The sequence below is a fragment of the Falco peregrinus genome, chromosome 17, assembly GCF_023634155.1.
Source record: "Falco peregrinus isolate bFalPer1 chromosome 17, bFalPer1.pri, whole genome shotgun sequence".
Taxonomy (NCBI): domain Eukaryota; kingdom Metazoa; phylum Chordata; class Aves; order Falconiformes; family Falconidae; genus Falco; species Falco peregrinus.
In genome coordinates, this window is record NC_073737.1 from 6,177,427 (window position 1) to 6,200,131 (window position 22,705).

Sequence of the window (22,705 nt, forward strand, 5' to 3'; positions counted from 1 at the left end):
GGGCGGGGACACGGCAACTGCCGTCGCGTCAGTTAGTCCCGGTTCCCGTCAGTTACCCTGGGGCGGGGCGGCGCGGCGCGGCGGGGCGGGGCGGGGCACCATGTCTTGCCGGACCATGCCAGGCCTTGCCGTGCCAGGGCGCAGTGTGGCACAGCAGGCTATGCGATGCCATGCCATGCCGCACAATGCTATGCCACACCATACTGTGACAGCCCATGCCGTGCCACACCATGCCGCACCACGTCACCCCATCACATGCCAGGCCAAGTCATGCCACACCATGGCACACCATGCTGTGCCATGCCATGCCACACAACAGCACGCCAGACCTTGTCGTGCTATGCAATGCCATGTCACACTGTGCCAGACCATGCCACATCATGTGACGGAATGCCACGCCACACCTCACAATGTCATGCCACACTACAGCCCACCCCGCCATGCCTCAGTGGTGAGCTGGAGTGGTGGCAGTGGCTGGGGCAGAGGTGGCAGCCCTGGGTAGCTACTGGGAGCTGCAGGTGACCCCCACCTGTAGGATGCCCACACCAGCCACCCACCCAGCTGCGGGGTGAGCATGGGGACAGGGTGGCAGAGGGTCCTACATGGGGCCGGCTGAAGGGCAAGGCCTCAAGGACAAGAGTCCAGCACCGTTAGCCTGAGGAATGGAGACGTGTTAGAACTTGTCGGGCATAAGCCCTGGCAACAAAGGAACAAGTTAACAGCAGACTCTTGAGCCATAGCGGTTGAAATGACAACCCCCACGGACAAAGAGGGACATACAGCAGGACAAAGAGGGAACGGATAGTGCTGATGAGGAACTTTGTTATTCACCAAAGTCAAGTAGGACACCCCCCCCCCCCAACCTTAGAATAGAGATTGTTGCTAAAATAAGATAGACTAATCAGTACCTATCGTTTAAATGAGGTGTCTTAGAAGATAACCAATCGGTGTAGGTCACGCTTAAGATCTACCCAATCAGTGTGTAACATGCAGAAGGCAGAAACGTATGTAAATGTAAAAGAATCACCAATAAATCGACATCTTGCTTGCATCAAGCTACCTCCCGTCTCTTCATTCACCGCAGCCGACCAAGCCAGGGTGGTCCCTGAGCTGTGGGGTCAACCCCACCCCCTGGGCTTTGCACTGAGACCTGGAGAGTCCCCCAGACCAGATGAAACTGGGATTTTCCCATCCATAAACCACCCCTGCATCATTTAACCCCTGCAAAAGGAACGAGCTGAGCAATGCCTCCCTGGGAAATCTTTTATTTTCAACTCCATCGCTAATAGCCCCATTCCCAATAACAAGACCGCAGCGTTTCCAACACAATACATACAAATGAAAAGCAAGGGGCGGACACAATAAATACGTATAAATTAGGGTGGCTCGGGCCCACGGGGCCTAGAGCTGCTATTTCACTTGAAATAGGTGGGCAGGACAAGGGTCCTGGTGGGAGGGGTTGTACTCGGTACATACAGCTTGAAAACCGGTGACTGCCGGTTGGGTTGGGTGTGGGGCTCCTCAGTGCCTGATCAGCTTGTAGGTGGCAATGTTGACCTGGTCGGGCTGGTTGGTGATGCCAACTGGCTGGTGGGGCTGCAGGGATGTGCAGATGAACCAGCCAGGGAAGGCGGCTGACTCGAAGCGCGTTGTCTTCTCTGGCAGGCTGTCCACACGGTAGAAGATGAAGCGGGTCAGCTCCACGCTCTCGATGTCCCTTTTGATGTCGGCTTCCTACAACCCGGGGGTGAAACAGGGTTCAGGGTGCGATGGAGCCCTCAACCCCATAGGGGATGGAGCAAGTGGGGCCCCCACTCACCTCCAGCTGCAGCATGGGCTCAGCACCACTCATCACGCATGAGAGGTAGAGTTGGTAGCCCTTGATGCCCAATGCCACCGGCATCTGCCAGGTCCCTGGGCCACCCTGTGATAGCTGGGGACGGTACAGAGCGATGTTGAGCTTCACTGCAGAGAGAAGGGATGGGTTAACGGGTAGTCCTTGGGCTGTAGGGTGGCTCCTGGGTGGTCCCAGGGTTGGGGATGGGGACGTTGGGTCAGGACCATATCCTCTCACCTTTCCGCCCGGCGGAGGGTCCCTGCAGGTGCAGGGCCACCAGCTGGGTGGGTGACTCCAGCACGAAGCACTTCTGGTCGATGTCAAAAATGTCGAAGGACTGGGAGCGGGTGTAGCGGTAGACAGGTGCCCCAGCATAGCTGCTCTTGATCTGCTGGAAGGAGACGGGCTCTGTGGAGAGGGGGGTGGTCAGGAAGATGCCAGTGCTCTCCAGTCCAAGAGCATCCCTCGGCTGGGGTGATACCCCTGACACCATTCCCCCATACCAAAAATATCATCCAGGAAGGCCCCAAGGTCACTGTCGGCAAAGTCCTTGTGCATTGGCTGCTTCAGGAGCTTGGTCACGGCCACCACAAGGACGGCAGCCTGGCGAAAGGTCTTAGCAGGTTGTGCCTTGGTCACCATCACCTGGATGTCCACTCCGGGTGATGTTGCCTCCAAGTCCAGGCGGGATTTCTGGGGAGGAAAGGGGATGTGGGGTGAGAGCCCAGCTTCCCCATCGCAGGGGTCTCACCGTTCCCACCACTCCAGTGTTACCTTCTGTGGGCAGAGGCCGTTTGGGCCATAAAATGTCTCCTCGTTCAGGCTGAAAGGCAAAGGGAGATGGTGAAGCCAGGGCCATCATGGCACCAGGATGGCATTGTGTCCCCACTGTCCCCTTTGGCATGGCCACACTTACCTGCTGCTCTCCAGCGTGTCCAAATCGGGCACGAACGCCATCTCCAGTGCTGACTGCAAAACCCTGGGCAGAGACCTGCTGGTACCTGTTGAGTGCCGCGGCACTTGGCTGCCTGCCTCCGCCTGTCCTGCCTGCAGTGTCGCTTGGGTGCTCTCTGAGCCCAGCCTTGGCGTGGTGCGTTTTCAAGAGCCTCTGGAAGGAAATGCCGTCAGGGCGGGATTTCCACCTTTCGCAATGCCTGGGATTGCCCAGTTCCTCTGGTGAGACTGGGAGGGCTGGGGGGCTGGCTTCCCCCACGCAGTGCTGTGGGGCTGAGGGAGGGGCTGGGTGTGGGGCAGAGCAGGGGGGGTGCTCCAGGGTTGGCATGTGGGGCAGAGCAGGGGCGATGCTTCAGGGTTGGCATGTGGGGCAGAGCAGGGGCGATGCTTCAGGGTTGGCATGTGGGGCAGAGCAGGGGCGATGCTCCAGGGATGGTGTGGGGCAGAGCAGGGGTGATGCTTCAGGGTTGGCATGTGGGGCAGAGCAGGGGTGATGCTCCAGGGATGGTGTGGGGCAGAGCAGGGGCGATGCTTCAGGGTTGGCATGTGGGGCAGAGCAGGGGCGATGCTCCAGGGATGGTGTGGGGCAGAGCAGGGGCGATGCTCCAGGGTTGGCATGTGGGGCAGAGCAGGGGGGATGCTTCAGGGTTGGCATGTGGGGCAGAGCAGGGGCGATGCTCCAGGGTTGGCATGTGGGGCAGAGCAGGGGCGATGCTCCAGGGATGGTGTGGGGCAGAGCAGGGGTGATGCTCCATGTTTGGCATGTGGGGCAGAGCAGGGGTGATGCTCCAGGGATGGTGTGGGGCAGAGCAGGGGCGATGCTCCAGGGTTGGCATGTGGGGCAGAGCAGGGGGGATGTCTGGGGTCAAGGTGTGGGGCTGGTGCTTGTGTGCTGGCCCTTGGCGGCCAGGCTGACCCAGCAGGGACTGTACCAGCCCCATCCCACGGGGGCCACGATGATGTCCACCCTCGTCATAGCTGGGGACCGCGGCTGCCCCAGAAGGGCCAGTGGTGCAAGCGCTGCCATTCCACAATTTCCCCACAGCTTCATCCTGCACTGGCAGGGCTCTGCCACACCTCCTGTCCCTACCACCCCAGTATCAGATGGCACAGGACCCTGCTGTCCCCTTGGTCCCTTGTGCCGACCCATGCCACTCTGGGGACGTGGCTTTTGGGGACGCCATGCCCTTGAGGCCATTCCTTGTCACCGTGCTGCCGTACACCCCACTCTGCAGGACGCATCCTGCCGGGGTGCTGGCGGTTGCGCCATGCCGGCCGGGCCAGGGATGTGCATGGCTGGGCTTGTGTGGCCGTGGGCTGTTGAGGTGTTTTCCTGGTGCCCGTTTCACTTCCCGAAAGTGCTGCCCGGCTGCGTGGCTCCTCGGCGCAGGGCTGGCGTGGCTATGACTCAGCTGGCAGGAAATTGCCAGGAGCCCCTGAACCCCCGGGGCACCCCCCACCCGCCCAGCCCTGCCTGCGCCTGGCCGGCTCCCCGGTGCCCCGCGGGGCAAGGTCCGCCACGCGGGGATGCCCTGGAAGGCCTGAAGTCCTCCATGCCACGGGGTCCTTCCCAGCACGGTGGGGCTCTGCAGGCTCTGGCGGGGGTCCCCGGGCCATACTGGGGGTCCTCAGGCTACGGTGGGTGTCCCCAGGCCGTACCGGGGTCCCCGGGCAAACTGGGGGTCCCCGGGCCATACTGGGGGTTCCCGGGCCCATACTGGGAGTCCTCAGGTTATGGCGGGTGTCCCCAGGCCGTACCGGGGTCCCCGGGCAAAACTGGGGGTCCCCGGGCTGTGGCGGCAGTCCCTGGGCCGTACCGGGGTCACCGCCCCCAGCGCCGAGGCCCGGTGCGAGAGCGGCCCCGCCCCCGCCGCCCCCGGGCTTCCTCCTGGCCCGGCCCGCGGCGGCGCATGCGCACCGGGCGCGCTCGGGGGCGGGGCGGGGCGGGGCGGGCGGTGACGCAGGAGCGGGCGGGGCGGCGGCCGGGGCCCGCTGTCAGAGCCGGGACAACGAGCGGGGCGCACGGACGTGCCGGTGGGTGCCGCGGGCGGGCCGGGCGGCGTGTCGGGGCCGGGCCGGGCCGGGCCGGCCCTGGCGGGGGGCGGGCCGGGCCGGGCCGGGGCCGGCGGGCGCGGGGCGGCGGGCGCGGGGGACCGCGGCGGACCGCGGCCGCTCCCCGGTGTCCTTGGCGCCGCCGCCCGGGCGCCTCGGGGCGGGGGGAAGAGGCGGGCCTGCCGCTAGACGGGCAGCCCGGAGCGGCCAATGGGACGGCGGCTCGGCGCTTCGCACCGCTCCTATAGGCGGCGGGGGCGCCAAGCCTGGGCGGCGGCGGCGGGCGCTGATTGGCGGGCCCGGGCCCGGCAGCGCGGGCCGCGCGCGGTGGCGGGGCGTCACGCGCCCCTTTCCCGCCTCTACGTGTTGCTTTCCCCCTCCCCCCCGCCCTGTGCTCGGGGTGCCCGGTCCCGCCCGGTGCGGGCGTCCCCACCTGCGGGGCCTCTCGGGGCGGCCTCGGGGTGCCGGCGCTGCCGGGGTCGGCGGTGCTGCCTCCCCAGAGGGGCAGCGGCGGCCCCGGCCCGGGGGCGCCCGGTGCTGGAGCGGCTCGGCCGCCAGCCGCGGCCCCGCGCCGGCCCAGCCGCTTGCTCTGGCGCTGCGTTTGTTGTGCTAAGGCAGACCCGAGCGCAGCTCCTCGGTACGTCGGGCAGGTGCCGGGGGTGCCGCCCGCCGGGGGCCGCATTTAGCACCTTAATCTGCTCAGTGCCGCTCCCAGCCGTTCACCGGTTGGAACGGTCCTGTTGTTTGATCTCTCGATGAAATCTGGGTTGTGATCCGACTGCGGCCACGAGGGCCCGGCCTGCACGCCCGGGCTTCCCCTGCTCAGTCCTGCTGCGGCTGTAGCTGTGTGTGCGGTCGCCAGTGGGCCCTGCGCCGGTAACCGGGCTCGCTTTCCTACGCCCTGGCTCCCGGCTGTGCCTTGCATTACCCGGGAAGCGCCCCTGCTCCGGGCTTCCCCTGCTCTGCCTCACGGCACGGGCTCCCGCGCCTGCAGCCAGCCAGCCCCTTCTGCCAGAGGCCCCTCTGGTTCAGCTGGTCCGGGTGATTCCCTGGCCGGAGCCCCCCGTTCTCCAGAGAGGTCACCGGGACGCTGCGAGCGGCGGTACGAAACCAGACACCGAAGCTGGAGGGGCCACCTACGTGCCTGTGTGCTGATGCCCAGTTCAGTCGACTCCCTAAAATATCTGTTTGTGTTTTGCTGCTTAACTCTGAGGAGGGTAAGCTGGGAAAACGTCTCGTGCTGCCGCGCTTGCTGTCCTGCGCCTGCCTGCCTTCTCTTGCCTGTTACGGGCCTGGTTTGCCTGCGGGCAGAATTGAGCAGGCAGGGCAGAAAGGGCAAGTGGGCTTCCTTTTTTCCCTTGGGTGAATCTGTATAACACCTTGGCTGAATTAGAGTGATCCCGGGTCTTCTTCAGGCTCTTTGGACCAAAACCTTATGTTTTGAAGCAGGAAGCGTAGCTGCTGCTGTGTCAGGTCGCCCGAACTAGATTCAGCAAGGCAAACCTGGCAGCCTGGCTGATGAAACGCCAGTCACAAAGGTGTGTTTTTTTTCTCTAGTCTGCCATGAAACTTCATTTTAATCTGGTGAACACACGGTAGCTGCTTCGACATTGGGCTGCTGCTTGTTAAACTGGTTGGGGTTATGGAAACTGGCCAGCTGGGTCACGTCCAGCCTCGGGTCCTGCCTCTGGCAGAAGTCGCTGGGTGGAAAGGGCAGCTGCAAGAAGAGCTGGCTCCAAGCGCCAGCGCTTCCCTTGAGGTGATCTTGCCTCAGTGCTTTCTCTTGAGCTGTGGCTGCTGGTTGCATGTGCGTAAGGAGGAGCGTGGTTAACCTCAGGCCTCCCTGTCCATGCAGGGCTGCACCTCACCAAGAGCTACAAAGTGGACGTTGCAGGGGGGGACCTCTGAGAAGGTCCCTTGCCAGCTCCGGGTTGCTTCTCTGGGTTCTCTGGGCAGGGGGAGAGCCTCTTTCTGGGTCTTTCAGCTGCATTGACCTTCTTGGGTCTGAACTTGTAAGGAGAAGCGATGAAGTGGTCTGTCGTGGAGCCCACATCCCAAGTGCTTTGTACCACCGTACCTCTGCTTTGCATAGACAGTTTCTTCCCCATAGACAGTTTCTTCCCCGCTTTATACTGATGCATATAATGCAAACCGGTGAGAAGAAAACCTCGGCCAAGCAGAGTGGTCACGGGGTGAGTAACGCAGCAAGAATCGAAGCCAAGACCTTCTACCTGGGTGAGAGAAAAAGCTTCTGTGCTGGGTCGACGTGATAGGAGTTGTCCTCTGTCTTGCGCAGACCTGGAGGAGCACGCCCTGCTAGATTTGATGAGCTGGATGTGACAGAAAACGTGACATTAAGATCCAGCTGGTAACAATTTTTTTCCAGTGCCTTTCTGGGCATAGTGCTTTAAAGTGCTTCTCTTCAAACTCGTATGATGTCCCTGCGAATGGGAAGTTGAAGGGCTAAAGTGTCCAGCTCCTGCTGAAATCTGAGAGGATTTTCTGGTTTAAAGCAAACAAAAAGAGGATTCTCAGACGAAGAATCAAAAAATCAAAAGAAGTCAAAGAATACTTCATGGATTCATTAGTGAAAAAGAAGTAGATGTTGCTGGCCAGGAGCTCAAGAGGGAAGCGCTGGGGGAACCTGATACCTTACACTTAATCCGGGCTGTGTTTCACCATCCAACATGCCTTATTTTGTACAAAGGTGCTGATATAAAAAGGTGCAGGTGGTTTTGACGTGCAGTGGCTTGTTTGAGACCGGTGTTGGATGCCCCAGCAAGCAAATCTGCTTTAACTGTCAGGGGAGATGACGGTGCCATGCCAGGAGCGATGGAGGAGGCAGACCTGGTTGTGCCGACTGTCTTGAGCAGAAACTGTTTCTCAGCTGTTGGGGACTTCACTGGGGTGGGGCGGGTGTGGATGGATTAATCTGTATTAAAAATTAATCCTAAACTCAGTTGCTCGTGCTCAGGGTTGACGGCGGGTGGAAGGGTGCGTGTGTCTCTGTTCTGTGCTCTCTTGCAATAATTTCTAAGCCACTTTTCCCTTCTGTCCCAACAGGAACTTGTGTGAGGCGACAGGACAAACATGCTTAACTTAAGGACTTGTGCAGCAAAGCTGAGGCCGTTGACGGCCTCGCAGACTGTAAAGACAATTTCCCAACACAGGCTGGCAGCACCCAGGACGTTTCAGCAGATCAGGTGCTATAGCGCACCGGTGGCTGCCGAGCCATTTTTGAGTGGGACTAGTTCAAACTATGTGGAGGAAATGTATTATGCTTGGCTGGAAAACCCCAAAAGTGTACATAAGGTAAGGAGCAACCTCGCCAGGAGATCACCCTCACATCTCTGTGTGTGTGTGTCTGAGCAGGGGGTTCGGGTAAGTGCACGCATCCCAAGGAGGACTGAATTCAGCTGGAGGGGCTGGATGGTTGTGGATGATCCTTTTGCCTGCTTTGGTGGAAAGAAACCTAAGCGATTCCTTGAGCAAGAGCCAAGAGGAGCTTCTCCGTTCAAGAGGGAACACCGAGGGCTTGTGGGACGTGGGCAGCATCCTGGATCACAAGCAGATACAAGGAGTGCCTTCTGCTGGGAATCCACCTTTAATGAGCTCCCAGTGCTTTTTTGGTTTTTTTGGTTTTTTTTTTTTTGTCCAGCTCTGATGGCTCATCAGGAGAGTTTATTCTGGAGCAGAGGATGGGGTGGGGGGTGCAGGGAGGGTATTTTTCACACCTTGACTAGTTTCCTTTTTGCTTCAGGCGTGGGTGGTGTTACATGTCGGGGTAGACGGGCCGTAGCTAAGCTTGTGCTTTGAGCTTGTGTGTGTAAAGCCAGACGGGTGATCTGCAGCCTAGGGAGGGGACTGGGTCTGGAGGCCAGAGGAATTCCCACCAGCAGCTCCTGAACTTAAAACTGGGGAACCAGCCTGGCTGTGGGCAGTACTTGCAGAGGTCTGTCTTGATCGGAATTAGTGAAGCTCCCCCAGCGCGGTGGAGGGCAACTCTTCAATGTAGAGTCCCGCAGGTGAGGGCTCAGCTGGGAAGAGAATTTCTGAAACCCATCTCTGTTTTTCCCCATTCCCAGTGTTTCACAAGGAAAATGTTCCAGTGACTAAGTCTCAACATTACCCAGGGGATTTTTAAGACAGTTTCATACATGTCCTGATGTAGAGCAGGCGTTTTCTTTGTGCAGCAGCACACGAGCAGCCTGCGAACCAGGACGCGATGGTTAAATGAGCAGTCAGGGGTGAGGAAGGAATCTCATGCCCCAATGCTTGCATCAGCGTTGAGTATGTTTTCAATGGCACCAACCCCGTGCACCCAAAACACGCAGCCTGTAGGGTGCTATAAAGGCTTTACCGTAGGATCAAAGCTGAAATTTTCACAAACAAGGATGTCTTGATGCTTCTTTCAAGGCAAACAGGTAGCTGAGCCAAGCAATACAGACTCAGAAGACATGAAGTATGTTTGGGTTGTGCCCTTTGCCAAACAGTGACATGAAAGCTACCCAAGCACGTGCACATGGTGCAACGCAGTCCTTCAGAGGCAGGATATTGAGTTAAAAGCCATGAATCTAAATGACGTAGTCTAATTTAAAAATGAGTGAGGGTTACACCACGCTTCTCCCACTGACGGGCACAGTTGTGTCTCTGGCAAAGAGTCTTTGTGGTTTGATACTGGCTGTTTGATCTTACAGCCCCTGCTCAGTCTTGAATGATGCTCTGAGTGGATGTGAGAGTAAACATCAGGACTCACCAGGGCAGCTGGCAGGGAACCGTGGCTGGGTGCTGAGGCTGGACCTCTGGATCTCTTCTGGTCTTGTCTCCTCTTTAATGTAGCTCCTGTAGCTTTGTCAGCTTGTCTATAGGTAGGCAGTGCATGCGGTGCTGCGTGGGAGTCCTTGTGCATGCTCGGCTGAAGAAATAGGAGAATTTAGGTTGGAAGGAGCCTTGGGGCCTCTACCCCAGCATGGCTGTCTTGGGAGGTGGCATCTGGCTTCATGGCTAGAGCAGGTCACCTGGGGGCCTTGTGCAGCCAAGTTCTGAGCCCCCACAAGGGTGGACCTCCCACCACATTTCCAGGCCCCCAGTCCCGTGTTTGTGGTGAAGTGTGTATTAGTCACTCCTGGAAATCGGTGTCCCTGGAAGTATTTTTAAGTGCTCAGAGAGCAGTGCAGGAGCTGACAAGATTTTTGCCTCCGCTGCAGCTGGAAATGGTTTGTGACAGCAGGAAAATCGGTGTCACGTGAAAATGAAATGTCAATGAAAATGAAATGGGGTCGTATCATTGCCAGGAAGCGAACCTGACACTGACAATGTAAAACCCAAGTCTTACGGACTGCTTTTTGAACAAAATGAAGCTGGCACCCTGCTTGGCAGAAAGGGCGTTGGGCCAGGGAGATTGGACTAGGTGATCTTGGAAAGTCCCTTCGAGCCCAAACCATTCTGTGATCCTGTGAAATCCAGCTCCCGCTCCCACAGCTTCTGGTGGGGTTAATACCTGAGCTGGCTCGGACTTTGCTGTTGCTCCCTGATGTACTTGGCCCTCATGCGTGACTCATCGCTCCTGGGTGGATCCCACCTCGTTCCAGTGACCCCTTCACCAAGATCCCTTCCCAGCTCCTAGCTTCGCCCCTTTCTCCTCTGCACTTTTTCCTGGCTCACCCTGTCCCCGCTGGGACGCTGAGCCGCCGTGGTGGGATCGGTGCTGCAGCTGTGCCTGGTCTCGGCCCGTGAGCAGTCCCTGCCGGCCTGCGTCCCATCTGGCGTGACGCTGAAGCAGCAGTGGAGCGCGTCACCCCTGTCACTGATAAAGCGTTGGCTTCCGTCCCGTTAGATGTAGGGTCAGATCCAAGGGTGGAGTTCACCGAAAAGCTGGGCTGTCACACGGGCCTGGCTGCCGCTTGCCTGTTCCGTGCACAGAGAGGGAGCGGCTGCTCCTCGCCCTCGTTCTGCTGATGGGGGTGAGACCTTCAGCCAGGGAAGAGCTGGAGTGTCTTTGCTGTTGTCACCAAAAACCTGAGACCTCCAGCCAGCATGAGTGTCCCAGCTGAGCAAAATGAATTCCCTTCCTGCATGCAGATGCTGGTGTTTAAAACTGCAGAATATACTTCAGTGCTTGTTTAGAGTAGGGAAGATTTAAAAAACAAAACAAAACCAAACCAAACCCCGCTATTTTAGGTTTGGGTTTTTTTTCTGTGTGCAGTCCTTCAGCTGAACTCCAGTTTCTGAGTCTGGTGGGCAGAGCTGGGGAAGGAGGAGGTGAGGGTGCGGGGGCCAGTGCCAGTGGGCTGCCAGAGGGTCGGTGCTGCTCGTTCCTGGGACTGCTTCCCGGGGCAGCGGGGATGCCGCCCTCCTGCCCCCACGCTGCCAACTCAGGTGTGGGGCTGGCTGCTAGCGATGCTTGGCACAGCCCACGCCGTCTCCTCAGGACCCCAAGTAACTTGCTTGCTTCAGGGTAGATGGCTGGAGGGCTTTGACTGCAGATAGGTGATACCTGCAGTCAGACCTCCGTGACGAGTTTAGCCTTCCTACAGGGCAGCCCCAGTGTGTAGGATGAACTTGGTAAAGGGCGACAGCTCTCCCCTTAGGTATGTACATCGAATGGTCTTTAACGTGGACTTCTTAGTACACCGCTGTTTTGATTTTTATATTGAAAGTGGCTGTATGACCGTAACGTGTGTAGACCGTGCTGTGTAACCCCGCCACGACTGCAGGAGCCTGCAGTCTTCAGCGAGGCCAGACCCCCATGCCCGGCCATGGGAGGTGCCTTCCCTGCGTCCTCCGCAGCCGTGCTGGCAGGCAGGGTCCAAGCCTGGATCTGGTAGGAGTGTTGCCTGAGAGTCTGAAACATCTGGGTTTTGTTACCCATCTTCGAAAGCAAGCGCCTCAGAGAACCGAAGGTCCTTGTTGGTGTTGATAAGGGACAAGACGATGTGCAGAGCACGAACTGATCGATCGCTGCTTGACCACCTATGCTCGGCAAGGGCTACCTGCTGTAAATTTGGTTTGAGCTCCTCCTCTTCCACCTCTAAGCTCTGAATGTTCCTCCTCTTCTCGCTGGTAAAGCAGGAGGTGCTGCCTGGCTTGCTGACCGTGCAGAGTGGGTCTGGTTGATGCTTTCCATGCCCTGGAGTCAGCATCAGGAGAAGGAGCAGGGGTGCAGCCTGGGCTCTAGGCAGGGGCTGTGTCTCCCCTGCGCATCTCAGCCTGCTGCACCCCCAGCCCACCGAGGTGGCTTGCAGTGGATGGAAGATGTCGCCCTCCTCTGCCTGCCCGACCTCCGAGCTGGCTTTGTGGCGGAGGCTGGGACATCTGAGCCTGTGCCCTTCTCCGAGAACAGAGTCTGATAAATGAAGTGAAAGGTGCTGGTTTCTCCTGGAGAGCTGCTCTGGGGCTGTTCTCAGCAGAGAAGCCTGGGGTGAGCTCCGCTGGCAGAGCCAAGCTCAGAATCCCTCTGAGCTATCCAGGCTTTGCTGGGGCAGCTGGCTCTCCTGCCCGGCTTTGCCGGCGCAGGAGCAGCGGCACAGAAGAGCACTGGGAAAGCTGCTCCGGGCTGATGCCTCGTGCCGTGGCTGTGGTGGGATGTGGCCGCGGGACGGTCACAGCAGGGACCTGGGGTTGGTGGTATTCAGCGTGCTGAGACCTGGGAGCTGCCTGTAGGCTTGGGCGCTGGGGAGGTGCTGGCTTTGGTGAAGTGGTAACAATGAGGTGCTCAAAAATCTGAGCTTGGAGCTGGAGGAGTTCTTGCAGGGCTGCCATGGGCAGAGAGGGAATAACGTGCTGGATTAAGGCAAAGATCTCCTTCTCGTGATACAGCAGGATGGTGCTGATGGGGCTGTTCAGCCTCTCCCACGGGATACGTGAGCTCCAGAGGCACCGCCATGGGTCACCAGAAACCCCTGGGACGGCCCTTGAATACTCTTGAATTCAGAACTGCATCAGCAGCTTGAAAGCTGACATTTTTATAGCGCTTACCAGGGCCACAGCCTTCACTGGGGGCAAAGCCTGCAGCCAGGTAGCCTGGGAACTTCTGTAATTACGTTGGGCAGTAAAGCATTTAGCGAAAGTGCCTGAGCTGACTGAGCCGGCGCCGCACCTTGTTTGGAGAGCTTCAAATGAACTTTTTCTTTCAAAACAGAAGCAAACTGCATCTCCAAGAGGTTAATGTTAGTAAATGTCAGCAGGGAGGAGGTCATAAAGGCAACACCTCTGCCTCCTGGCTCTGTCCCCAGCGCTGCTGTCGGCCCCTCCTGGGGCTAGCAGGTGCTCCCTTTCTCTTGCCTGTCTTTATCTTCCAGTTTGTTAAACAACCTTGAACCACCGAGCAAAGCAGCTAGCCTGATTCCTCCCCATCTGAAGGGCACCGAGCCTGTCGCCGGGGCGCTCGTCCTTCTTGCTGGCAGGCTTCTGGGGCAGCCCTGAGCTCTGAGGCTGAGGGAGGGACTTGGGCTGCTCCCACCAGTGGCCAGCAGTAAAGATTGTACAAAAAGCAGCTCTCCCTCTTTTCCTGTCGAGATTTCCTTTAGCAGACAGTGATCAGAATGAGGTTGGGTGTTTTCTGATTTTGCTTCTTGGTTTGTGGGTTGTTTTTTTTTCTTCCTTTGGGGAAGCTGTTGTTTATCAGTTATTGTGCCAAATTGTTCCACGTTTTATTTATGCTCCTCCAGCGTGACCCGTTTCTAAATTTACTCACCTTGCACAGCCGTGTCATGGGGCGTCTGGGTAGGTCCAGGCTGTAAATAGCTTCCTGGGGCATGTGATGGGTGCTGCAGCTGGAGGAGCTCCAGCAAAAGGGGAGAGCGGGTGTTCCTTTGGCGAAGATCAGGTTCTCAGTCCCCTCCACCCTGCTACCAGGGTGCAAAGCTGCTTTTTTTGCCCCAAAGCACCACTAGAGCTGCTCTCGCGGCTCTTTTTGACTTGGTTGAAATGTGCTGGGGTTGGCTGGGCAGCACTGTGCCTGGCGCTGCGTTGCTGAGGTTGGGTTGGGTGCTCCCCGCAGGCACAAGGTTTGAGGGTGCGCAGGGAACTAACTGAGTGCTGGGCTCTTGCTCCCAGTCAGTGGAGAGACCCTCGGGCTGAAACCAGCGCACAGATCTGACGGGCTTTGCTGTAGCTGGCACCTCGGTACGTGTGGGCACGCAGATGCGGCTCCACCTTGGCCCTGTCCTTTGCTGTCGGTCAGTAGCGTGTAGGAAGCAGGCAGGGGTGACAGTGTGATGGAGGCCCTGGCCTGGACCTTGCTGTGCTGGTCTCTCCCCTGCCCCAGGTCCGTTGCTGCCTCTCCAAGTAGATGGATTGCCTTGAGTTTGGCCTGGGACATTTGTGAGCTCTTCAGGCAGGGCTGGGTAAATCCCACAAAGTTACATCAAGTCTGTTGAGGGCTTTTTAGGGAATTTTTGCTTTGTTGTCTTAACACCTGGAAATACACATCTGCAGAGGGGAACAGCAGCAGAGGTGATGCCTGCCTCGCTAAGGGCACAGGAGAGCTGGCATGGGAGTATCCACATAGTGCTGGCATTGGCATTGCTGAAAGGGTGGGGGGAAAGTTGAAGAGGGGACAGAAAAAGAAAAAAGCCATTGCTGGCTGAGGGCTGTACAGCACCGCTTGTGCGGGGACTTGGGTCTCAAGCCATTTAGACAAAGGCAAAGAGGAAGAGGTACATTTGACTACAAGGCAAAAATTTTTTTCAGAAAATATCGTGGGTATTCAGAGGGCAGTCTCCTGCCCTGTAGAAAAGGGAAGAAGAGCCTGAAGACCAGGCTGGGGCTCGTTGCTCACAGTAGTGATTTTGAGAGCCAAGCTAGGGGTGTCACCCATGTCCTGTCCTGAGCTGTGCTGCTCAGGGGCCTGGGGCGGGGGCTCTGGGGACAGTCTCATCCTAAAAGAAACAATCCAGATGGATGAGAAGTAAGATAATGATGTAACTGGAATAGTGGGAGAGCTTTAGGGCTCTCCTGTCCCAGGCAGGTGGGTGTCTTTGGCAGCAGCTATATGGTGCTGGGGCAAGGGGGAGGAGGCAGCTCTGCCCCCCAGGAATTGTGCTCCCTGCTTTGGCAATACTGCTGAGACCCCAGTAACCTTGAGTGAGGATGTGTTTGAGTCACAGGTAATGACCCTCTTGCCTCTCTTCTTTCCCTTTTCCTAGTCATGGGACATCTTCTTTCGCAACGCCAATGCTGGAGCTGCTCCAGGCACTGCTTACCAAAGCCCCCCTCCACTGAGTACCAGCCTTTCCGTGCTGTCCCAAGCGCAGTTCCTGGGTCAAGCACAGCCCAACGTAGATAAACTGGTGGAGGACCATCTCGCAGTGCAATCTCTCATCAGAGCTTATCAGGTAAAGAGACTGACTTTGCGCGGAGGAGGAGCATGTCCTCTGTAGAGGGGCGTGCAGTGGCTGCAGTGGGCTGGGGTTAGTGTGGCTGATGCATGTGTTTTGCATGAAGAGCATGCAGGATGCGTGCTGCGCTGCCTGGTTTTTAATAGGAGCTGCTGATCTGTTGGGGCAGAAGCTCAGCTGTTGCTTTGCTGAACAATAGGAAGATTAAAGCTATTGTCACCCAAACAGAGCCATTACAGTGGCAGGGAGGGGGTGGTCCTCTCCTCACAGGGTGATTTGCTGGCCTCCGGAATGATGCCTCTGTGCTGTGGGCTCCTGCCATGCTCAACAGTGGCGCGGGACACACATCCTGCTTGCCCCATGTTGCTGCGAGAACTTCTGAGGTCCTAAGATAAAAGTTCAGAAAATGTTTCCTTGTGATTTGTGGCATGGAAGAGGGCTGTGGTGCCACTGGGCCTTTCAGGAGAAACAAGTTTTGAGCAGGAAGGAAACACCCTCTGGCTAGGGGATGGCCAGCCTAAAATTGGCTAAAGAGAACACCTGTCAAATACATTTGGTTGCACCCTGGTTTGTCAAGCGTGGGGGCTCTAATTTGGGCTGCCGTGTGAAGTTTTAACAAACCCAGATGCTGTGGAGGTGTGACCGTGGTCTTCTCACCCATTCCGGTGAAAAAGCACCCGCTGCAGGTTGTGTTCCTGCTCAGGTACAGGGAAAATTCAACAGTCTGCTGCTGAACAACAGCATGAATTCAACAAATTGCTGCAGTTAAGGCAAAAACTGCAGCACTGCACAAGTCCAAAGGCCTGCCCAGCCTTGGCCTTGCTCTCTGGCTTGAAGAAGGTGCCCCTGCCCTGCCCGCCTTCACAGCTGAGGTGCCGACACCAATGCTGGGGCACTGCCATGCTTTTCTGTAAGAAGGGGAAGCTGGGACCTGTTTGTGAGGACCTGCTTCTTTCCTCGTGGCTGATTTCATGGGAGGTGACCGCCCTGCCGCTCTCCAGTCCGGGCGGATCCTGGTGAGCTGTTTCTAAAGGCCGTGCAGCTCTCGCTGCTGGAACAAGCGGGCAGATACCGAGTTCAAACTGGTGTGGTTGGAGGCAGCAGCTCCAAGTCAGCGGTTTGAACAAAAGATCTGTAACCTCTTCTGCATTCCCATCACTTCTTCAGTCTCCAAATGACACCACTGGGAGGTGGTCGCTCTTGGATGTGTTTTTCTAAGCTGTCTGCAGTGAGAAGTTCACCTCCCTTCCTACCCCGGTGTCACCAAAGGGCTGTGGCTGCAGTGGGGTGTCCAGGCGGGGAAGTTCAGTGCAGTGTATGGAGGTACAGAAGAGTGGGAAGGCAGGAGGAAGTCCTGCCTCTGTGGGTAAACTGCTTAAACCACCAGGCAATTAATTTCTTAATTGGATCGAGCTGGATTGTCCCTGTAATCATAGGTGAGCAGTGACCGACCCACTGCAGCGTCAGCAGTGGCTTCTTAATTGTAGCTGTGGTTGCATGTCCAAGTCATTGTTTCTTGTAGAATAGTGTGTGTTGGAAGGGACCTTAAAGATCATCTAGTTCCAACCCCACTACCGTGGGCAGGGACCCCTCCCACCAGCCCAGGCTGCCCCCAGCCCCGTCCAGCCTGGCCCTGGGCACTGCCAGTGATGGGGCACCCACAGCTGCTCTGGGCAGCCCATGCCAGTGCCTCACCGCCCTCACAGTAAAGAATTTCTTCCTAATATCTAAGCTAAATCTGCCCTCTTTCAGTTTAAAACCATTACCCCTCATCCTATCACTATACTCCCTGATGAAGTACCGCTCCACATCTTTGCTGAAGCCCCCTTTAGGCACTGGAAGCTGCTTTAAAGTCTCCCTGGAGCCTTCTCTTCTCTAGGCCAAGCAATCCCAACTCTCCCAGGCTGTCCTTTTAAGAGGTGCTCCAGCCCCCTGATCATCTTCATGGCCTCCTCTGGACTCATTCCAACAGGGCCGTGTCCTTCTGGTGTTGGGGGTCCCCGAGCTGGAGGCAGCACTGCAGAATGGAGTCTGCAGTCTCCCCAGAATGGAGCAGAGGGGAGAGTCACTGCCCTCAACCTGCTGGTCGCACTTCTTTGGCCACAGCCCAGGACATGCTTGGCTTTCTGGGCTGTGAGCACATGTTGCTGGCTTGCAGTCAGTTTTTCATCCACCAGTACCCCTAAGTCCTCGCCACAGGGCTCAATCCAGTTGTCCCCCAGCCTGTATCTGACTGGGATTGCTCCAACCCAGGTGCAGAACCTTGCACTTGGCCTTGTTGAACTTCATGAGGTTTACACAGACCCACCTTTCTAGCCCGTCCAGGTCCCTCTGGATGGTATCCCTTCCCTCTTAAATATCCACGCACACACACACACACACACACATATATATGTGTATATATTTATATATAATATATATAAATATAAACATCCTTAAACATCTCTTGGCTCTTGTTCACTCCTTTGTCTCCAAGGGCACTTTCCCAAGGGATCCATGCACTAGCACCCTAATTAGCCAAAAGAAGTTTGCCTGTCTGAAGTTTAGGGTCCTGACTCCACTTGTTACCCGTCCTTTACCCCTCAAGACTGAGAATTCCATCAGGATGTGGTTGTGGCCACCCAGGCTGCCTCCAATCCTGACTTCTCCCATAAGTTCTCCTGCATTAGGGAGCAACAGGTCCAGCAGTGCCTCTCCTCTGGTCGGGCTCTCCATCGTCTCTACTAGGAAGTTGTCCTCAACGTGCTCCAGTAGTTTCCCGGGCTGCTTGCAGTCTGCTGCGCCTCTTTTCTAGCAGATATCTGGGTGGTTGAAGTCCCCGGTCACGATCAGAGCCTACGAGCGTGATGCTTCCTGCAGAGATCTGCTGTGGTCTTTTTTTTTTTGCATTGGGCTTCTTGTTTCGGCTTGTGTTGCATGTGGAGAATAACGAGCAGCATGGCTCCTATGGGGGAAGAGGCCATCTCCTTGCTCCCACACCCATTTGAGCTTTTGCTGTGTACCTGCAAACTGCTGAGTTGACCTCAAAGCTACCGGTCACCCTCAGATCAAAGCTGTTTGCTGGACAAAGTGTCCTCCTGGTCCCGGTGAGAGCATCCTGGCTATGGGGATCAGGCTGGTGAGCTTGCGTCCTGCCAGCTGCTAAGTGATGGGCTAGCCCCAGCGCTTTGTTGCCAGATGGACAAGCAAATAGTTCCCAGACAAAGCTGGTCCAGAAGAAGAGCTTTCCACACAACCACCGGTGTGCAGGGGCACGCTGTCATCAGGCCCTGCAGAGAGCATGTGGGGTTCGGGGCTTTCTTAGTTTGCTGTGACGTCTATGGCTGATTCCAGGCTCTGGCTGGTGAAGCCACAAAAATTCTTTCCTGAAGTACCCTTGAGATACTCAGAATAGGAATGCTTTTCTGGTAAATAAGGTCAGTTCAGCATGTCCGATTTGTACAAGGGGTTTAGTAATCCCCATGGATGCAAGTGCTTTTTCTAACTGGTAACAGACCTGATGACCGGGAGGATCATTGTCACAGTGCAAAGAGGGCACCGCACCCTGCACCATGGCAGCAGTGTTTCCTGCCCCACTCCCAGCGTAGCTGAGCCTGAAGCTTCAAGAAAGAGCAGGAGCTGTCAAGAAATAAAACTGTGGATTGCCCATGTGTGGTGCTGGCCACTGAGGTGAATTCAGTTTGCCCAGCAAGATGTGCTGGGGTCTGTCTGTGGGCACCTTCTCCTGTGAGGGCGAGAAGCAGAACTCCTCTCATTGTTCTCTGGCTTCTGATGTGGATTCAAACCCAGTGTGGTGACTCCTGACCTGACTGGCGCCACTGGGAGCCACCAGGGCTCTTGGTGCCAAAGCTCTTTGGTGTTTCTGCACCTGCCTCTTCCCAGAAGAGGGCTCCCAGTCCTGCTGTAGGCTCCTCTCTCCAAAATGCTGACCTTTAATAGCACCGACAGGCAGATGTTCCTCAGACACGTTCCTCTGCCTTTTCGGGAGCTACTGCTGGTGGTGATGCTTGTTTTCTCTGCCGTGTTGGCAGAATCTGCCAAAATCTGGAAGATTGCCTCTTCGTTTCTGTGATGCTTAGGAAGAAACCATTGGTGTGGAGTTACTGCACCTGTAGAGAGCAGGTGCTGGGGTTGGACACTGGGAAAGCGGTGGGGGACCCTCAGACCTCAGTTCTGGAAGGTCTCTGCTGTGGAGGAGATCGCTGTCCCTCTGCCTGCCCCGCTGAAGTCTGGCTTCAGGCGGAGGAGAGCGGTCGCAGCAGCTGGAGACACTCACACCTACTTGCTGTAGCTGAAAGTAGAAATCGGGGTGGCTCTGCAGAAAATGTAAAGAGGGAGATTGCATGCTTTTTTTTTTTTAAGGAACGTCTTTTCAATTAACTTAATGACTAATCTGTGTTGTTGCTTCCAGGTCAGGGGTCATCACATTGCAAAGCTTGATCCTCTCGGCATTAGTTGTGTAAATTTTGATGATGCGCCAGTAACTGTTTCTCCAAACGTCGGTGAGAATTACTCTGCAAATTAATTATAATGTAATTTAACTTTTTTACCCCTCCCCTCTTTTGTTTTTCTCCCTTTCCCCTCTCCCTCTTGGTACCTGTTCTCCTTTCCGTTCCTGGCCCATTTCATAGATTCGAGGGCATCATGTAGCACAACTCGACCCACTGGGCATCTTGGATGCAGATCTGGACTCCTCCCTTCCAGCTGATCTTATCACATCCACAGACAAACTGGGTGAGGGCTTTGAGAGCAGTTAGTGCTGCATTGCTTGAGCTCCTCTCTCTTTCACAGCTTTGTACGTAGATCGCTTCACCCGTAAGGGGGGAAAGGTCTTAAGTTTCCTTAGTAATGATCACTCTAAATTTAGAGCCGGCGGGGCGCCGAATTAATGATGTCACTGAACTCACTCATCCAGGGGTGGAAGCAATTGCATCTTCTGGAAATGTGAAGCAGAGAGGTTTTGTGTTGGTAAGAGCTGGAGGTCTGTTCCCTCAGCTCCTCTTGCTGCTCTTGGGGGCCCCGGGAGCTGGGGGGAATGGGCTAGCTTTGTCTCTGCAGGGCTGAGAAGTGCCTCTTGGTGTGCCCCTGCAACGATGCTCGGCCCTCCTTTGCTCCCAGCTTGCCACAGCATTTGTAAATCCCTTAATTGCCCCCTTTTTCCAAGACTGAGCTATGAGTCCCTGCCAGTGATCATAACAAGGAAGCTTTGGGATGCATTCCCGTCCAAGTAGAGAAGTGGAAATCCCAATGCCTTCGAGCGAAAGATGCATGAGTGTTGCACAGAAGTGTGTGTGGCGCCTAGGACTTGAAATCCTAGTCTGAAAGTGCTTAAACTCAGCACCTGTCAACATGCTTTAGATTTGATCTCTATAGTATGCTGCCATTCTTCTAGCTAGAATGAGGTTGTGGCGCTGAGCTCTTTCACCTTGCTGGTGCTTTCCAAGGGTCATTACCCTGGCACTGTGAGTGCTCGAGAGGCATGCTTCTAACTTAGAGCAGCAGTGATGATTACTAACCTCGCACAACTGAAACAGCCGATCAGAGCGTACGGTGCATGTAAATGATCTTGATTCCTTGTTCAGCTGCCAGCACAGGGACACCCACCCTGGACCTGCTGGACCCTCATGTAGGATTATGTGTACTGGGAGTTGTAGGGAAGGATTAGGTTTTTTAGTTGTCCCAGCTCGCTGGATGACGGGGAAGCTGCTTCATCCTGAGGTCTGGACTTCTGACATGCTTGTCTGGAGGACCAAGCCCTGGCTGTGCCTCAGGAGCTGGCTGGCTCTGGGTTGGAGCAAGCCCTGTGCCTGGGGAGATGTTGCTGGGAAGAGGCGGTGAGATGATGGCCATGGACCCAGGCGCAGGAGAGGACATGTGCTCGTAGTTGGTGCTGCGAGGGGAGCAGGGAGACTTTTTTTAGGTGACTTGGAAGCCAGTCCCAGTGGCCAGGGAGAAGGCGGCGTGAGGGGAACCTTTTTTAGCTCGGAGATTTTGGCCAGTGCTCCAGTGCTGTGGGCACTACGATCCTTCTGAATCACAGCAACAGAGAGCCCTGAAGCCCTGTGCCTGTTGGATGTGTTTCCCTTTTGAGAGGAGAGCAGGGTCTGCATGAAACCCAGAGCCGGACGGCTGCAAGTGGTAGCAGTGACTGCTCTCCCTTAGGAGAAAAGGGAGCTGGGTGTGGGGAGCAGTTACCATGCTGATCAGTAAGTCATAGACTCACAGGGTGCTCTGGGGTGGAAGGGACTTTCAGAGTCCCTCCTAGTCCAACCCCTCTGCCATGAGCAGGGACGTTTTCACTAGATCAGGTCGCTCAAAGGCCCGTCCAAGCTGGCCTTGAACTCTGCCAGGGATGGGGCACCCACAACTTCTCCAGGCAACCTGTGCCAGCATCTCACCAGCCTCACCGTAAACACTCCTCCTTTATTTATGTCCAATCTAAACCGGCCCTCTTTCGGCTTCAAAGCCTCGCCCCTTGTCCTGTCACTACAGGCCCCCGTGAAGTCTCTCCACATCTTTCTCATAAGCCCCGTTACACACCAAAAGGCCGCGGTGAGGTGTTTGTGGAGCCTTCTCCAGGCTGAACACCTCCAACTCACTCAGCCTTTCGGCACAGGAGAGGTGTTCCAGCCCTGCGATCATTTCCATGGCCGCCTCTGGACCTGCTCCAGCAGGTCCTTGTCTGTCTTGTGCTGGGGACCCCAGAGCTGGATGCAGAGCACCATGTGGAGTCTCAAGAGAGGGGAGTAGAGAGGAAGAATCCCTTCCCCGTACCTGTTGGCCACGCTTCTTTGGATGCAGCCCAGGATGTGTTTGGCTTTATGGGCTGCAAGGGCACGCTGCTGTCTCATGTCCGATTTGTCACCCACCAGCATCTCCAGGTGCTTCTCTGCAGGACTGCTCTCCGTCCATCCACCCATCCATCTGTCCGTCCGTCCATCTGTCCGTTCCCCAGTCTGTGCTGGGGCTGGAGATTGCCCTGATCCTTGCACTTGGCCCTGTTGAACTGCATAAACTTCACATGGGCCCACTCCTCCAGCCTGCCGAGGTCCCTCTGGATGGCATCCCTTCCCTCAAGTCTTATGGACTGTACCACTCAGCTTGGTGTCACCTGCAGCCGGGCAGAGGGCGCTGTCAATCCCATTGTCCACGCTAATTAAGACATTAAACCATATTGGTCCCAGTATGGACCCTTGAGGGACACTGCTCCTTGCTTGTTTCCACTTTGTGACATTGAAGTCACAGGGCTGCTTCAATGGCAAATGTCAGTTCAGAGGGCTTTTCTTCTGCTTTGACGCCGTGGTTCCTCTGAAGCAAGGTGTGCTCCAGCAGCATCCTTGCTGCAGAGGAAGAAGAGCCCAAAGTGACCCAAGAGCAGGTCCTCTCTTGGAGCCCCAACTGCAGAGCTGGGCTGACAGCATCGTCAGCTGTAACAGAATCCAGGTACAGCGATACAAGCTCCATTTTTCCTGTTCCTCCTGGGTGAGCGGTCATGAGCCCAGCAGCGTGACCCAGTTGGGCT

At 56.4% G+C, this 22,705-nt stretch overlaps 2 protein-coding genes across 17 annotated transcripts in view; one reads left to right on the forward strand and one right to left on the reverse strand.

The window, feature by feature from the left end:
- Nucleotides 1-1,256: 1,256 nt before the first annotated feature.
- On the reverse strand, nucleotides 1,257-2,946 carry LOC129785793 (interleukin-1 receptor antagonist protein-like). The gene is made up of 6 exons (XM_055820126.1): nucleotides 2,754-2,946; nucleotides 2,612-2,660; nucleotides 2,341-2,530; nucleotides 2,075-2,245; nucleotides 1,820-1,965; nucleotides 1,257-1,734 (listed from the first exon to the last, which is right to left on the reverse strand). Exons 1-6 carry the CDS (start codon nucleotides 2,792-2,794, stop codon nucleotides 1,522-1,524), a joined length of 810 nt encoding a protein of 269 aa, XP_055676101.1. The 5' UTR covers nucleotides 2,795-2,946; the 3' UTR covers nucleotides 1,257-1,521.
- Nucleotides 2,947-2,994: 48 nt separating this feature from the next.
- OGDH (oxoglutarate dehydrogenase) overlaps nucleotides 2,995-22,705 on the forward strand; it is a 36,322-nt gene continuing 16,611 nt past the window's right edge. For 2 of the 16 annotated variants that reach the window (XM_055820091.1, XM_055820093.1), the window contains exons 1-4: nucleotides 2,995-3,013; nucleotides 7,907-8,155; nucleotides 14,992-15,180; nucleotides 19,595-19,685. In XM_055820091.1, the coding sequence (XP_055676066.1) occupies nucleotides 7,934-8,155; nucleotides 14,992-15,180; nucleotides 19,595-19,685 (502 nt within the window). In that variant the 5' untranslated portion in view covers nucleotides 2,995-3,013; nucleotides 7,907-7,933. Of the gene's footprint in view, nucleotides 3,014-4,736; nucleotides 4,826-7,906; nucleotides 8,156-14,991; nucleotides 15,181-19,594; nucleotides 19,716-19,814; nucleotides 19,918-22,705 lie in introns of those variants that run through there. The other 14 variants (XM_055820089.1, XM_055820092.1, XM_055820095.1 and 11 more) reach the window with 12 other exon arrangements.

Bases quoted from the DNA above. Each gene is read 5' to 3' on its own strand.
- LOC129785793 (XM_055820126.1), bottom strand. From the start codon at position 2,794: ATGGCGTTCGTGCCCGATTTGGACACGCTGGAGAGCAGCAG. The intron at 2,661-2,753 runs GTAAGTGTGGCC...TTTGCCTTTCAG, and splicing joins GACACGCTGGAGAGCAGCAG to CCTGAACGAGGAGACATTTT. The intron at 1,966-2,074 runs GTGAGAGGATAT...TTCTCTCTGCAG, and splicing joins ACCCTCCGCCGGGCGGAAAG to TGAAGCTCAACATCGCTCTG.